Source organism: Symsagittifera roscoffensis, chromosome 1 (assembly GCF_963678635.1).
Source record: "Symsagittifera roscoffensis chromosome 1, txSymRosc1.1, whole genome shotgun sequence".
In the NCBI taxonomy this organism is placed as follows: domain Eukaryota; kingdom Metazoa; phylum Xenacoelomorpha; order Acoela; family Convolutidae; genus Symsagittifera; species Symsagittifera roscoffensis.
In genome coordinates, this window is record NC_087062.1 from 55,201,157 (window position 1) to 55,218,936 (window position 17,780).

Here is a 17,780-nt window from a genome sequence, read left to right on the forward strand (position 1 = left end):
GTGGAAAGGCAGTAGCTGAATAGGCGAGGGGCCGGGAGGGGGAGGGGCGGACGCTCTACCCCTTCAGAGATTTGAACCCTTGACTACCCACAATGTCCCCTTTTGGTACTAATTTAAGACCTCTATTTTTTGCTGGCTGACTCTCAAATTTTAAATTTTTCTTCAAGCGCCTTTGGGCTTTTGGCACTTACTAATTTTGAGGGGGAGCGCGCACCAAAATAGCGCAATTTTCTTGGACGTTTTTATTTCAAAAATTTGCCTGGGGTGCAAAAAATTGGCCGAACTAGCGTCTTTATAGTGCTTAGGGAGAGCTGGAACAAGACCTAGAAGAAAACCGCCCTCTCGAGAAAATCCTAGATACCCTCCTGCACAAATGGCTCAAATTAGTGCATCTTTATCAAAAAATGATTAACTTTATCGTACGGTCGGGTCGAATCTTAAAGTACTTGAATATTACGTAATTTGTTCTACGAAGGGCAAAAGTTCTATGAAGGGCGAAATAATTTGGACCTTTTGATCTGTTTTCTTGTGTTTATTATTCTTTTCTGTCGACTATGGTTCGAATCATTCACATTTAATTTCAGATAAAAAAACGGGCTCTGAGCAAAAATATCCTTTATTTAATGATTCAATTTTTTGAAAAAAAAACTAAATGTCAATGAAAAAACTTACTCCTTGAAAAAAAAACTCTTAAATGCCCTTAAAGTCCAAAACAAGACAGACTTGTCAAAGTGCCGGGTTATATGTTTCAAAGGTTTTCTTGACAAATTATCCCTTACCTTTTTATCCCACGCGAAAATATTCCACCAAAAAAAATCAGAAGACACAATAACCCAGGACGAAGTAGCCCACAAAAATTAAAATATTTCATCTGAGGAATCAAAATCCTTGATAATTAATTAGACTTCAAAATTAGGTTTTAGATTTCTGCTTATTTTCAAGTTTCACGGAGGATTTATTTGCTGTTGAAAATTGATTTTGGGTCTCGGAAAAGTGAAATGACAATGGGATTCAATCAATTAATAAAATAACATCTCAGATAGACTCGAGCGATTTTAACATTTCAAAAAACTAAAATGGTATCTCAAAAAAAATATTTAGCTTCTAAAAGAATATGTTCTTTCAAAAGATAAACTTAAAGAGAAAATCATCAAATAATGGCACGAAGGCCATCAAAAAAATGGCACTGATTTTTTTTTTACTCATCGGTTTCTCACATCACTCTGGTGAAGTCTGACAAGCCAAAGTGGTGTGAAAAAAGACAAAAAAAGCAACACAGGTTTCTTCCCAGCAAAAGTTACTTAAAAAATAAAAACCGTTTGCTGTGAAGTTCTTTTTCGTTTTTTTTTGTTTAAAAACTCCCGCTGTTTCCTCCAACAAAAGAAAAAAAAATGGGCAAAAGCACGCGAATGAAATGAAAAAACTAGCTATTACGGTGATTAAAATTGCAGCACAAAAAGATTTGGAGGTTAGCTTTTAACAAAAAAATTTATCTGTTTTTTGCTACTTTGCACGAAATGGAAAAAAGAGAAACTATAAGCAACGTATCAGAGAAGATGATAGCTCATTCGCACCTTTTGTTATTTCGTGCACGGGTGGCATGAGCAACCTTTCTACCACGTTGTACAAAAAACTTACTTCAATGATCAAAGAGAAGAAAAAAAAACTTCGTATAGTCAAGTGTTTTGGGGGATTTGATGTCGCCTTGGGCATGCGCTTCTCAGATCTTTGATCATGTGTTTTCGTGGATCCCGTTCATCATATCGGAGACCGATGCATGATTGTGGTGAGCAAAGAACTCTTGAGGTGCGCTCGATGGGTATCAGCAATTTTGCATAGTTGTTTCTTTTCTGATATTTGTAAGCTGTTGTAGTTTGTTCGAATATGAATAGTTAATTTCATGATGATTGGAAAATTAACTGATTGTATCAATAAATAAACGTGAAATTTACTGTTAAATAAGAAAAACAAATTGCTACTTTAGTTTAATTTACGAAACGAAAAAGTGCAGACAAGTTATCCTCAAGCTTGAAACAGTTTTTTGAAATCTGAATCATGGCTGAAAGGGCATTAATATTACAAAACAATTGACACCCTATAATTATTACTAGATTTTCTACATGTTCAAAACTCTGTTTTTTAAAAATTAGTAATTTCTTTTATCCTCACATCAAATTCCTGCTACTCATTTTGCCACCAAAACATCACCCCCTCACGTTATAAGCATAACAATTTTTGTTATCAATTTTGCCAATACAGCGTAAAAGTAACACTTTTGTTTGAGCCGACAAACGTCTCACTTTCGAGTCTGCTTATCAGTCGTACGTTTTTAACACTGAAACATAGTTACTCGGAAAATTTTTTCAAAAACGTTCTGTATTAATTTCTATTGACCGGCGTGATACATAGCAATTGGGACTTTTATAAAAGTCTTTGCCAGTTATTTTAAATTGCTGTTGAACTAAAAAAAAAGGTAGTTTGTCACGACAATTTTTCTCGAAATATGTTTTTGGACATAGAGCAAGAGTTTTCGGACAGCCAAATAGCTTAAAATATTATCTAACTGAAATCTGGAAATACTAAAAAATTGCCTCTCTGAAACCGAACCTACGCTATCGACTATAGCTAATACTTGCCATGCCCCCGCTATGACAACCTAATCTAACGCTTTTGCTTACAGCTTTGGAGTCTACTTTCTCAGCAGTTAAGCTATATGCGCATGCTGTCATACAAACAACAGCCACTAAAATTTCTTAGTTAACCAGTCGGAGTCCTAACCCGATGGTTATTTAATTAGGGCTCACCTTGTAAAGTGCAATTTGAACCCGCAGTCATATGATCGCATGGAACCAACCTTACCGATGCGCCACATCGCCACATACCATCAACACAGACACTATATATGCTTTTTCGAGAAACTGGCACTAATTTATTCGACTTCGGTCCAAAAAAAGTGGATTCAGTATGACACGCGTTTGCTAAGGTAAATACATATCATGTGGCGAACGGGTAACAAGGGAAACAAAATGATAACTTATTAGGGGTCTTTTCGGTTATACTCTCCCCCAAATGGATATATTTGGCAAAATTTCGAGTTGAAATTGAAAATGCGAAAGCGAGTGAAACACACTATTATCAACCACTCGCTTGCAATTAGCAGCTGCTCGATTAGGAAGCCTAATGATAAATTTGTCATATACTTTTGTTTCCTAATCGAGCAGCTGCTAATTGCACGCGAGTGGTATTCAGTTGTTTGTTTTACTTGCTTTCAATTTCTAATCGAAATTTGAACTAGAGACCAGCCAAAGCTGGAAATACCTGTTTGATGATTTTCGAAGTTTTTGTACTGATGCAAAATTCAGTATTTTATGATTCTAGACAAATTGAAACGGTCAAAAAACAATATTTGATTTTTCCAAAGGCGTAACTTTGTGCTTGAAAATTTTTGAGCGTAGTTGTTTATGCCGGAGAACTTCCCACAACCCATTTTATTCATTGAAACGAAAACCTCTGATTTAGGAGGGTAGTTTTTGAGAAAAATCAAAAGATTTCAACAAACGGTCAAAAATCGAAAACTTGACCTTCAGAGGATAATTAGTTTTTGAGTAAAAAAAATTTGGGCGCTACCGCTTCTTCAGGGGAGCTTTTCGTTGTATTCATTGAAAACAACACTTCAGATTTAGGAGGGTAGTTTTCGAGGGAAGCCAAAGTTTCAAAAACATTCAAAAAAATTGAAAATTTGACTATTCCGAGGGTCATAACTTCTTGTGTAATAAAATTTGGCTGTAACTGCTTCCAAAGGGGAGCTTCCCACAACACGTTTTTTCAATTGAAACCAAAAGCTCAGATTTGGGGTGCAGTTTTTGAGAAAAGTCGAAAAGTTTCAAAACCGGCCAAAAATCATAAACTTTTCCGAAAGTTACAACATTTTGTGGAAAAACATTTGGGCTTAACCGTTTAGGCGGGGGAGTTTCCCACAACCCGTCCTTTCGATTGAAACTTAAATCTCAGGTTTGGTTAAGCAGTTTTCGAGTACAATCAGAAGTTTCAAAACATGGTCAAAAAATCGAAAAATTTACTGTTCTGAGGGCCATAACTTTTTGTGTAAAAATTTGGGCGTAGTCGCTTATGCAGGGAAACTTCTCACACCCTGTTTTATCCGTTGAACGCAAAATCTCAGATTTGGGAGGGTAGTTTTTGAGAAAATTCAAAAGATCCAAAACTTTGGGTCAAAAATTTTCCACACACACTTTTTAGAAGGCTGTAGAAAAAGGGGTATGCTGAAAAGAGACTAGGAGATTATGCAGGCACACAAAAGAGTGGGCGGAAGTCACATTGATACCACTTTTTTGAAAATCGGTAGAGAAGTTTTTGAGAAAAACTAATTTTATGAAAAAGTGAATTTTTCTAAAGCCTCTCAAAAAATTTCCAAATTTATCCATTTAGGGGGGAGGGCAGTATAATCGAAAAAAGGGCTAGGAAACTTCAACTTTACAAGCACCTCAAATCATTTTTTATCTGTAAAACGTTGCTTTTCGAAAATTTAGAACGATAAGTCCATACAGCCTTATTCATGACAATGAATCACTGAAGATTGGCATCCGTTAATAATATCAGCCGGTTTTTCAAATGCACAAATTATAAACAAGAAATTTGCCTTCAACTGTGTTTTATTTTTTAACTTTCCTTCACATCATTTGGAGGCTTAAATTTCATAAAAACGTCAATAACTACTGAAGAAAAATCACAACACAAAATTGAAAAATTCTTCAAAAATATTTTCATGACTAATATTTGAAGACTTTATGAGAAAATTTTTGGCTTGAAATTCCTAATTTTACTATTCGGCTTCAAGTCCGGTCGGCTTGATGTCCGGCACCCACTGAAAAGACACCTTATTTGGTAAGAGCAGTAAGATAATTAACTCCTTTCGCGTGCAAGCATCTGAACTGTGGGTTAGACGCCGAAACTTACAAGAAATCGTTGTATCTTACACCCATTGCACATATTAGTTGCAAGTGTGAGAAAGGCATTTTTCTGTTAATCGAAAATCCAAGTTCATAAATCTGAAATCATTATTTTTTTGCTTCGAAGCTGCTTCAAAAACTATTTCAATTGAGCAATTAATTCTATTTTCTTCTAAACAGTCAATAAAGATATTAATCCATCAAACAGTTACAATATACACACGCGTCGGAAAAAGATACGAATATTAAACAAACTAAGAAACCATCTATGTTATACAAAAAAGTGAAGGGAGAAGGCACTAAATTCTAATTGAGCTTCATGTTATTGTTTAACCTTTAGGATTATACTAGTTTACAAACATGTTACGAAACACAGCTGAACAATTTCACGGCACTCAGATGATAGAATTTGAGAGAAGCAGTAAGCTTTTCAACGAAATATTGTTAAAATGTATCAATAATGACAAGTAATATAAAACATTTCAATTTTTTCCGACAAACCTTACAATTTGTTTATAAATTACATTGAAAAAAGCGAATTCCTTAAGTGAAGAAAAATTATGACCACGGCAGGACTACCAAATTTATTCTATTTACAAAAAAAATCTCAGACCAAAATAAAAATGATAATAAATGCAGTTTTTCGAACATGATATCCGTAATTTGGTAGTTTATAGATTCCCGTTTTTCTTTTTGTGCGTGTGTATCAATCCATATTTATATTACTAGTAAGTGACAGTAATGCACCAGCGTTGACTGATTGATCAGATGAGGTCCAGTTTCCACTTGACCTCTGGACAGACTGGTTCTATCAGCTGGAGGGTCTTCTTCACTCGCAAGGAAGTCAGTCTGGCTGAGCCACTCTCGTGCCAACACTCACACATCAGTCGACCCATCTGGGACAGGACCTGGACAAACAGTTAAACATATGAAATTTCGCTTTATTTACAACTTAGGTTCAGTACAAATGACAGTCTTCAAATTCAGTAACAGTTGTCATTTCAAATTGACGATTTCGAAATTAATCAAAATAAATAAGTGTTGCTTTTAATTAACGCCAATACTGCAACAAATGATAATAGAACACTCACCCTGTCTGCCATCCATTGCCCAGGGACCACGGGTCTCGATTTGTTCACACAGACTACCTTGCGCATCTCCTCGAATGAAGGGTCACTCTGAACGTGATCGAAAAAGGGCGGCTGGTACTCGAATACCTTTCCTAAAACGCGTTAATCAGTCGTGAATTTTTTCCAGTACATCAATTCAAAAAATTCCTTCTGTGATGCCGCGTCAACCCTAACAGGGAACACGTTACTTTCCAAAATTCTTAGATACAATTTTAATATCGTTAATCAAACTATTACTTCAAAATCAAAAAAACGCTACAACAATTTGAAAAATTTGATTTACGGAAAATGGGCACTTCAATCAACTTCAATTATTTTCATTGAGACGACAAAAGCTTTGCACCAATTACGATACCGTGCAAGCATAGCATTATAAGCTAGCGGACAGAAAATGAGAAGCCATTACGTCGATTTACACAAATGAAAAAAAAATGTCAGAATTACGTCTACAAAAATTTCATACAATTGTTTCGAATTTCAAACACAATTGCCAGCGCTAAAAAGGAATTCATAAAAATTTATCGAGTAGCACCACAGCCGACAAAACTTGTGTACACAGAGGTTAAACCGAAACCAAAATTGTTGTCATGAAAAATTTTGAGCAATGAAGTTGTAAAACTTCTTCTTCCCTCGGGGCAAAAAAAAACACATACCAAACAGGCAGATGGAAAAGAGTCAAGAAACGCAAAGAAACAGAAAAAAAATTTAAAAATTTCGAAAAAACTTTCGAATTTCACAGTAAAAAAATATATGGCCTTCAAACTGTTTGGCCTTCGAGAACAATTTATGATTAACTTTTTTGATAAAATTAACTCAATTTGAGAAAACTGGATCAAAAGGTAATATTTTCATTCTGCTGAGAAATCTGAAAATGAAATTCCACTTTAGAAACTAAAAGTCGATCACGTTTTTCGGACATTTATATTTTCGTTCAAGCAGATGAAACTAAATTGAACTCAAATAGTGCATATATACCTAGAAGCGTTCATAAATGTATTGAAATGTATGAATGCACTTCTGTAAAATATTGGAGCATTTTACGACTTTTCCGGAAACAAAAACGAAACAAAAAACAAACAGTCATCCCGAGCTATAAAAAAAGTCTGAATAACATTCATCGAATCTTAAAAATATCTTTCTTTCAAACAAATCAATATTATGTGACTAAGCGGACACATTATAACATGAGCCCGAACCATTTAAAACGAATAAGTCTCGCGAGCAAACCAAAAAAAAAAGAAAATTATATAAAATCAGGGTTGGTAATAAAAAAAACAATCATAACTTTAATACAATTGCGAAATTGCACTTTGCAAATATAAGCCACAAAACGCCATGAAAAAGCCAACCGTTTCAAAAGAGTCAATGAACGCAAAATTCATTAAATGTGAAGAAAAACTTCTGACCAAGATGTTCTCTCGCAGTGGCAAAGTTACCTCTCAAATATTTTAAATGAGACAACTTTTGAACACAAAGGCGAAACTGCGCTTGACAAACACTAGCGAGAACACGACAAAAGCAGCTCTAGAGTTCTAAAAAGTGCAAAAATAAAAAATAAAATAAGCCTCGAATCAGTAAAATTTCGGCGATATCTCGGACTTCAACCTACGACCTAGAAATTTTGTCTATAGTCCACCACAAACACCAATTAGCCACAAATAAAGCCGATAACAGATGCTATGAAATTACCAATGCTACAGATAATTATAGCAAAAAGGCACAAAAGTTTTTAATTGCGAATTAGCTTAGAAAAAAAGGTTCGTACTAAAATACTAGCTGCTCGCTAGCTTAATGAGACAAAAAAAATGAAGTCAAAAATCACCAAGAGCTATTTAAGTCTTCACACAGTTAACTGACTCTTAAGAAAGTAAATTTTCGAAATTGTTCAACGACTCTGTTTGACAGGTCGGAAAAAATGTCTATTTTCGAAATTGTTCAATGATTCTGTTTGACAGGTCGGAAAAAAATGTCTATGATCCGCTAGATTAGTTAATTCTAAATACCAGAAAATTCGCATCGGCGAGCAATCTCCCAGAACACCAGACCCATAGCGTATACGTCTGCCTGTTTGAATTCCTCAAATGAATCCATATTCAGCTTATCGTCCAGAATTTCAGGCGCCATATATCGTTTAGTTCCGACCTAAAACACGTAGAAGCCAAAATACGGAAACTTGTTTGCGTTAAAAATTTGTACATATATTAGTAGTTTACACAATTAAAAATATATTTTCCGATAGTACGAAAAATGCTGCCAAATGATACGCAATTAGCTGTTGCAAAAGTTATTACCTCACGAACAGATACTTCATTATATTTTATTAATTGTTTTTCTTTGAAAGCTTTTGCTATGAAAATGAGCCACGAAGTTAGAACTCAGGTATAAGTTAAACTATATTCGCGCAAAGAAATGCACACTGCTTTGACTCGAGTTTAAAGGAATTCCATCTTTTTGTATTTGTGTTCTAATCTCTTACTTTGGTATTTTGTCCGCGATCTACGTGGTTTGTGTCACGTCTATGAGTAACAGCCAGCCCCAAGTCACCGATGCAACAGGACAAGTTCCTTTTGACAAGGATGTTTCTAGTCTTTAAATCTCTATGAGCTATTGCCGGCTTTCCTTGTGTTCCAGTGATTTCTACGTGTAAATGCACTAGTCCATTTGCAATGGATTGGGCAAATCTGAGCATCACATCGTGTTTCACAGTATTTGTATTCAGAAAATCATACAGTGATCCATATTCATGATAGTGAGTTATCAGCCACATCTGCGTCCAAGAATTTCGAGATATCATATCACTGGCAACAAAGCCGAGAATGTTTTCGTGTCTGAGTAGAACTGTGTTATATATTTCAGTCTCTCGGAACCAAGATTGCTCATCTCTCGATGAAAAAATTTTCACGGCAACCATCTCTCCCTGCCAACTTCCTTTCCATACTTCTCCGTAACGACCAGTTCCGACTCTATCTATGAGATTAATTTGACGAGACACCGTTCTTTGAACTAAGAACGGCAAACCACTACCGCTTCCAGAACTATATGAATGCCCGAGTAAATCCTGCAAACAGAGCAAAACAATCAGCAAATATTGTTCATACTTGATTGTTGTCCAACCACCCCTAAGCCTATTTCTGTCCAACCAACCACGAGACTACTCTTAAGTGTGGTATCCTGTAACAAATCAATTAAAAATTCAAAAAATTGTCTCAGAGCCCAGGAAAACTTGTCTGAACTTAGCCGAATTTTATGACACGAAAATTTAACGGAGACAAAATTACCACGGCGCACTTTTAAGATTATTTTAACAATTATACGCCCATTTTTGCTTTTTTTTAAAAAAAACTAAATTACAAAAGGGGCCCATCCGTTAAGTTACGGTAAGTGCACAAGCTGGATAGGGCCATACCAGCGTTATAAAAATGCATATATATCAGCAATAAAGTCATAAATCAGCATTAAATTTTTGCAGTATATATTGGCCTATTTTGAAGCGTTTACTAATTCGATTGCGCTTCATCTTTTAAAAAAAAAACAATGAATGAGAATTTGTTTTCATTCAACAAATGAAAAATTCTGAAATGCTTTTGATATTTTGACAAAATTGTTTGATATTTTTTTTTCATTTACTATTTGAACTTTTTATCATAAAACTCAGTGATCGGAACCTTTTGTGCAATTTGACTATCCGTGTCAACTTGAATCATTCAAAATAGGACTTTTCAAAATTGTTTGTTTTTCTTGGATATTTCAGCAAAGCTTTCAAAAAATTGTTTTCACGTTTCTGAATTAGAGCTTATGGCAGAGTAACTGTCATGTTCATGCTCATTATTTTTTCTCATTGTATATACTACCCTTCTATCATATAATTCATTCCGCCAAATAGATATTTTTGTTTTGAAAGAATTTTTCAGAGCTGTATCCAACACATCCGCTAGGGTTAAAATAGAAAAGCTTTTTTGGTATATTCAACAATCAAACCTGTAAGGTACTGTCACCAGCAGTTATTGGAGAAAGCGAAGCCTCCGGTTGGCCTCCAAATGGGGTCGCCAAAGGGTTATTGGTTGGTTTCTCGGGAGAAGTTTCAGCGGATGTTGCCTTCTCATATTTATGAGCTTTCCAAGCGTACCGTTTGTAACATCGGAACAAAAAGAACAATAATAGGAGGACAAACAAGCAAACAGTTGCTGGGATAACAATTGAAAGAACTAGAGGGGTTAAACTTTTTTCATCTCCCTTGTTGTTGAAGTGTATGTCATTCCCTATAATGAATAAATAATTGCTTTGAATTTATTGTTCTTCAACCTTTTAATAAATTTGGCAATTAAACACTAACCTCCAATTAATGTCGGCTCCAAGGCCTCGTTACATAATGCTTGATCATTGCAGCAAATTATTGCATGACTTCTAGATGCTGGAGTGTTGCATTGAAGCGGTGAATCAACCGAAATACAACCTGCTCTAGCTACTAGTCCGTAAGGTTCAACCACTAAACATTTCACATTTTCAAATTTTATTTTTAAATATCTTCAAATGTATTCAGTAAACAGATGGAAGCAGTACTAACCAACAGCCGAATAACATTGATCAGCAGACCAACACCATAACTGATTATTACAAGTTTTTGGGTCGCAAAAGCATTTAATGGGCTGAATTGTTTCATTCAAAGCTCTCTCATTCCACAAGTTTATCTCCATATTGATTTCAATCTGGTAACTCGTTAATCAAAAGCTTAATATGTACAATCGTGACATTCTTTAATTACGGAAAATATTACAAACTTTTATTCAGTTTTTTATTGGAATAAGATAAGGGTGAAAATCTCAATATATTTAGCATGATACTTCAAATATTTTGTGTACTTTAAAGTGATGTAAGTATATAAATATAGGTCGTAAAAATAAAAGAGGCTAGAATAAAGCAATTCTGCTGCTATTAAATAGTAAAAACGCTTCGCCGAAGATTTTGTTCAATTTGAAATAGTTTAAGCGACGAAACAACAGAATTTACAAAAATTCGATTCAAAATTGGTTCTAACGCCATGCTAGAACGAATCAGCCAATCAGCAATTGGTATTTTTGTGCGTCATAGTTATGTTCACTTTTTGTTAATTCGAGCTGTTTTAAACCGAACGCGTGTATGTTAAACGCAATTTGTCCTACTATATTTAGTAATAACAATAGCATAGCTGTAAAGCTTTCAATATTAAGAAATAGTCAATATCATACAAGCGAGCAGTTCCATCTTTTCCAGATTTCTTAAGTTGAGGTTTTTGCCGAGACATAGAACGCAATCTGACATGAATTTGATGGGCTCTAATGTATGTGACCCTAACTCAACAATGTTGAGAGATGTAAGGGTCGGGGATAAAAACTTGCACATAAATTGCATCATTTTGGAAAATGGTAAGGAAAAATTCATCTAAATCACTGGTCAAAATGTTACACGAGATAGCGACACATAAAGAGGAATTTCAAAGGGTGGAATGACTATGGGGGAGTTGATTGTTTTTTTTTTGAAGAACTAATAAGATTCGAAAAGTCTTAATTTTTAGCAAAGACACAACTCCCATATATACTTTCCTGGAATTTAAACAGATGAAAGGCATTATTAATGATCACAGTATTGGGTACAAGTATGATTGGGGGTTTCTGAAATCAAATGGAACGTACAATTGATGAAAATTACATGCAATATACACTAGATTTGAAGGAGTTGAGCTGGCTAACCCTCCAAGCATACTTGTACGTTTGACTGAATTACGCATACCCGATATAAACACCAATTTTTTATCATTTATAGTTAAGTAGAAGGATAAGAGGTTGGTTGGAGCTGAGGTTGTGGGGTCAAATAGATTCCTCATGCTTGTAAATCAAAATCAGGTGCATCAAGTTACGATTGGCAGCTAGATCAATCTGCGAATGAATAATATGATTGGTTGGTGCTTAAAAATCAAACAAAAAGAATTGCTTAGTCTTCATGAAATAGAGCTTTCAATTTCCCCTTTAAGTTGTTAGACCACGTTTCAGAAAAATAAAAGATCATATCAAGTATGAAGTGAAAGAGTATATTTTCTTGGTCCAATACAGCGAACAAACGACCCCACCCTGACTTGACCAATATACTGAATCTGGCTTGCAAATTGATGCTGGGTAAAGGAATTAAATTTAAAATTGAAAAGTTTTTCATCAAGGGTGAATATTTAATAGTATTCAAGCACTTCGCTATTCGGTAACATTTTGAACTCAAATTTAATTTTCAGAGCAAAGTGTTCAGAACTTTGTATTTTTTTCGATTATATGGCCTAACCATCCGAAGTTGAATTTTGAATAATCTCAAAAAATTCAATAGAACAAATTCAATAGCTTCCATGCCGCCTTGACTGAGAAGTAGAGAATTCTTCATTTTATCGCTGAATTACGTTATTGGAAGCATACGGCATAGAGAGCTCTTTTTTCACAGCTTTTGCATAATTTAAGTCTTGAGCAACAGTAACTAGAAAAAAAAATATCGCAAAAAAAATTTATCGCTTTAAAATTGAAAACAGTGGATAAAATTGTAGACAATTTTCTTGTATGAAACTTTTAGAACAAACAGTAACAACAAAAGAAGGAAACATGATCAAACTCTTCAAAGTAGCTGATAGGTCAGGCGCAATGACACTTAGCTTGTGGGATGACCTCGGACTTCATGTCACCGGTGGCGATATCATTTATTTACAAAAAGCGTAAGCATTTATTAGTTAGTTTCATATATTTCAATAATAGCTGTAATTTTACAAATAATAGAACTGGATTCGTTTCTGGTTCTTTGAGATTTTGTTCTGTTCTAGTCAGGCTGCCGTTTTCCGTTCTTGCCTGCAGCTAAATCTGATGAAGGGTGGATGTGTTTTCAAGAGGGGCGAGTTTTGCATGGTGTTCGCGGAAATTCCCTTTCTTAGCTCCCCTAACCCAGAGCTGGAAAACCTGGCACCGACAGTCAGCTCCGACAGTCAACCTGTAAGATGTTTTCTAAATTTCTTTTATTTACTTTATCTTTCCATGAGAATTTCCAACTGTACTGAAAGCGGCTGTAATGCGCTATTATGCCGATATCTGGGATCTTCATAACAATCTTCCCTTCGAGAAGGGGGTGTAGAGATTGTTAAGTAGAATAAGTTGTTGAATTTGCGACCAATCAGAATGCAGCAAAATAAGAATTCTCAAAACAAAGCTCTAGCTTATAGTGGTGGAGATTCTTTGGTAGATACCTGAAGTGTTAAATAGATCCGATATCTCATCTTTAAAAACGCTTCATTGCATTACTTTAAAAACCAATGTTGCAAATGAACTAACGAGCTAAGGTCGCAACTATTTACGCTTACCCAAAAATATTTGATTATAGCTATAAATAGTAAAAATGCTAAGATTGATGCTAATTTTCAATGAGATAAAAATTACCGCCGTGGTTGTGAATATAGTTGTGAAGGTGGCGTCCCTCATGACGGAGGGACCAAACGTTGGAAATTTTTTCACGTATTTTCAGCCAATCAGAATTGCGTATTCAAACTTATCAAAGAAATCGCAAAAATCTCAATAGACCCAGGCCGTAAAAATTATTTTTGACCGATTAGAAAATAAGATAAGAAGATACATGCATTTTCAAATATTAGGAAATCGAGGTCGCGTATTTGAAAAAAAAAAACAATTTTTAAACAATTGAAAACAAAATATTGTATATCCGCAGAAATTGTACAGCAAACTTTGCTGTGCCGCTTAAATTCATTCTTATGTGCAAAAGTTAACATCTGATTGACTAACAATTCTCAACTTAGGTCCAAGATAACATCCGCCCCCCAAACGGCTTTGGGGGGGGGGGGGTATTAACTTGGTCCAATTAGCCAATCAGAGCGTCTAACGATTCTGGATGAAATGTTTCCATCATGCGGTCTCTGCATCATGAGAATACTCCCCCCTTCCGTTATGAATATAGAGGCAAGGCCTGAGCGGCTTATTAAAAAAATATTCAAGTTATTTCAAATATTCAAATTTCATGGCCAATTTTGTTAAATTATTTTTCGGTAGCGACCTTGAGACCATTCATACAAGCATAGTGTTTACGCGATAGGGTTTTTATGGAAATTAAAGTCATAGTCATAGATGTGTCTGAAAAAACGTCTTTACTACGATGTTCACCATGCAAGGAAGTTAGTTTGCAGTGTTTTGATTGTTGGCAATCTAATTATAAGGTTATGGGATGAGTTATTTAAGCTAATGACTGGAGCGAAAAAATCTGACTGGGGTGAGGATTTCAAGTCTTTTTGGAGGGGCGGCTTGTTTTTTGGCTCATCAAAATAATGCATTGGTACTTAATTTTGTCAACTTTGAAATTTGTAAATGAACCAGTCAAATCAGTGAAATTTAACCTAATGGTGGAATAAATCTCAAAAGAGGATAAGGTTCATCAACCCACCCTAAGCAAAATTAATCCCATTTTCCATCTTGCTAGAAATCGATGCGATTGGAATGGGTATTATCCAATCAAGATTAAGCTTGTACTTTCGTGAATGTATCTCAATTCTCATAAACAGCAACATAACCATTTGAATGGCAAAATTAAAAAAAATTCTGTAACCAATTGATCAACTAAATAACCTTTTTTTTGTCGGGCGAGGGATGATTAAATGATTTTATCTAATTTGCCAATATTTGTTATTGGCCTCTGTTTCGCATTGTTTCAATTTTCAGTTAGCTATCAGCCCCTGTGATATTCAAAAATGTAGCGTTCGCTTAATTTTTACGCTTGGAAAATTTGAGCTGTTAAATATCATTTTAGGGGAGATGGAGAGGATGGTGTGTAACTAAAAAGACCCCTTTTTCACCATCTTATCTAATTTTGCGTGGAATATATATTTTTTAATTTTTTCGTTTTTCGTTCCTTTGAAGGCACAAAACTTCAATTCTCAAGCTGCAATCAACAACAACAACAACTTGCCATATCTTCCGAGTGCAATTAAAGGGAATTCAAACCCGCAAAACCAGCCTTTTCCACTTCATCCGAACCACCTAACACCTTCAGGGATCAATTTCCAGGGAAGCATTGGGGTGAATCCGAATCCGATGGAAAACTCCATCCATCAACATGGTGCTTTTCCAGCTACTTCAGCGGCCTCCTCGTCTATGGGAGGTTTTGCTGCTAATCCTTCTGGTGCTAATACTCCCGAATCATTCCAAGCAAATTATGGACACCACTATTCTGCCAACAACAAACAACATCAAAACATGGCCAACAACAATGTGTACTTCAATAATCAGTCGGACCAGAAACAACATCGACCCTTCAATCCCCATCATCAGGGTAGTCGATTCTCATCCGGACCCCAAAAGTGGAAGCAGAACCCAAACCACAGCAGTAACGTTGCTTTTAACGGTGGAGCCAGACATCCTGTATTCAGACATCGAAACAACAATAATTCAGGAGGACCCATGAAAAATCATAACATGCCCCGCAACCAGTCAAAACACAATCAGAAGCCATACTAACCCACTCAGAAAGCCATAAAGCCACTTGTGAAAATGAATCACCTTTGTTAAAAGTTTATTTTTGTTTTTGTTTCGACCGAGGTGCTGAAAATCTTATACTTAGCTACAGCCTTTGGATAAAGTTGTTTAGTAAAGTAAGACGATAGTAAATCCTCAAAATTAAAATGTTTTTTTTTTCAAAATGCAGAATAAGGTTGATTCAATGCAACACAAGGAACAAAAACGAAGACTAGTTCTTATACTAAGAACAAGAAAAATTGACAAGAACTTAGATAGGGCACATATCTTTCTAGCTCAAAGCTTCTTGTTCTTATTGAATTAGTATTTGAAGATGAATTCTCGAAATTTTTAAGGCTGACAATCGAAATATTTGAGCAGATTTTCAACTCGTAAAAAATTCTGGGATGAAAGATTTTACACCATAATTTAGTTATTCAAAAAGTTAGGGTTCTTCCAAAAGCGTATCGCAAAAGGCTAAACTAACAGCTTACAAAATATGTATGCACATTAAACAGCAATTTTCATCCGAATCTTTGCCATATGAATTCGAACATAAGCACAGACAAAGAGGAATCTATCTAAATATATCAGAATAAATAAAGCTAGCTTTTCAAGTAAATCATGCCAAAAAAGAATGCAAATTCAGCATTGAAAGAAATCTTACCAAGCAGTAACAAAACCGAAACAAGACTGCTCGTATCAGGGTGAAGCCCTGAATGTTCCGACTGCCTTCAAGGTTTATGGATCAGTAATATCATAAACAACAAAAAAATAAAATAAAATAAAACGAAATTTTTTTTTCTAAAATTTGATTTTTTTTCTATGAAAATCATCCCCCCACGCGCCATATAAAGTACAAAACAGCAGATTTTACTCCTTGTAACGAATCAATTATGGTAAATAAGCTTCTTTCAACCAATTTGCAGCGATTTCTAAGACGGATTAAATCTCGGCTTACTCGTTAATAGCGCGAAATATATCGCGCGTTAATTGTCCCAAATTGGCCAAAATGGAAATCTTTAAACCCCCATAACTTTAAGAAAAATGATCACAGGTAGAATATCATTTCAAATTTAAGCTCAGGACAACAATACCTTTTGAATGATATTAAAAAAATTCCGTCAAAAATGGCTAGTTAAAAAGTAGAAATTTGTCTGAAGAAAAAAAACCCACCCCGAGCACAAATATTCCGTCACTTTCGTATCGAAAGTCGGAACAAAAAGGGGGAAAATTTTGAAGCTGAAAAAGTTTCAAAAAGACATGAAATCAAAAAAGAGTTTAAACTCTCCGCACTATCATTACACAAACAAAAAAATCGCTCATTAAACGACTGGATATAGTTAACTGCTCAATTTTTAATTAACGTATATTGTTTTCTGGTAAAAAGATGAAATCAGTTAAAATTTTTATTCTGTATTTAACATTTTTCTTCTAGAAGAGAATTGAATTAAGTGCAAAAAAATACAGTAAATATTAGCAAGAAAAATCCAGCAAAAATTAAAAACCTATAAAATTAGAGCTGAGAATTTCTTTGCGTTTCTTTTGCATTTCATAAAATTTTATCTGAAACACTAAAAAATTCAGATCGATTCTCCAAACAGATGTTCTGTAACCAGAAACAGTGGTATATAATGGGCAATGCGTTCCGCGGTGGGTTCGGACCTCGAAGTATAGAAGTAAGTTATGGATTTCAGGGATCACATTCTATGTATCAAGATAGAAAATAAAAAATAGGCTTCGCCATGTCTTAAGATACAAAGTGTCAAATGGTCAGTTTCAGGTTTTTGGCGAGCAAATTTTGCTTCTTTTTAGACCGGGATATTAACTATCATTTCATGAAATAATCCATAGCTTACACGTTTTGCCATGTTATAAGATCAGGTATAGAGTCTAAATTATTGAGCTCAAGTACTTTTTTTTCATGTTAAAAACAAAAAAGTGATAAAAAAGGAACATGTTAAATATCAAAAAATTGTAAAAAAAAGGAAGATTTTCAACAAAATTGTATGAACCTACTTCAAGTTATACAAATTGACAAAAAATTGTTAAACAAGTTTACAGGTTTGGAGCCGATTCCATTTTGTTGACTTTCCTGTATATGGTAAAAAACTCAGTCTTTTTTAGCTTGATTAAAAGTCTCATTTGGTTTTAAATTGTTCAGAAGT

At 34.8% G+C, this 17,780-nt stretch overlaps 2 protein-coding genes across 2 annotated transcripts; one reads left to right on the forward strand and one right to left on the reverse strand.

The window, feature by feature from the left end:
* Positions 1-5,138: 5,138 nt before the first annotated feature.
* LOC134845913 (activin receptor type-1-like) lies at positions 5,139-10,916 on the reverse strand. Its single transcript, XM_063863044.1, has 7 exons — positions 10,662-10,916; positions 10,431-10,583; positions 10,076-10,356; positions 8,574-9,155; positions 8,101-8,239; positions 6,059-6,189; positions 5,139-5,875 (listed from the first exon to the last, which is right to left on the reverse strand). The coding sequence occupies exons 1-7, from the start codon at positions 10,789-10,791 to the stop codon at positions 5,732-5,734; spliced, it is 1,560 nt and encodes a 519-aa protein (XP_063719114.1). The 5' UTR covers positions 10,792-10,916; the 3' UTR covers positions 5,139-5,731.
* A 202-nt stretch (positions 10,917-11,118) lies between these two features.
* Positions 11,119-15,750, forward strand: LOC134845921 (SOSS complex subunit B1-like). The gene is made up of 4 exons (XM_063863055.1): positions 11,119-11,499; positions 12,683-12,821; positions 12,927-13,092; positions 15,019-15,750. Exons 1-4 carry the CDS (start codon positions 11,394-11,396, stop codon positions 15,613-15,615), a joined length of 1,008 nt encoding a protein of 335 aa, XP_063719125.1. The 5' UTR covers positions 11,119-11,393; the 3' UTR covers positions 15,616-15,750.
* Positions 15,751-17,780: the final 2,030 nt, after the last annotated feature.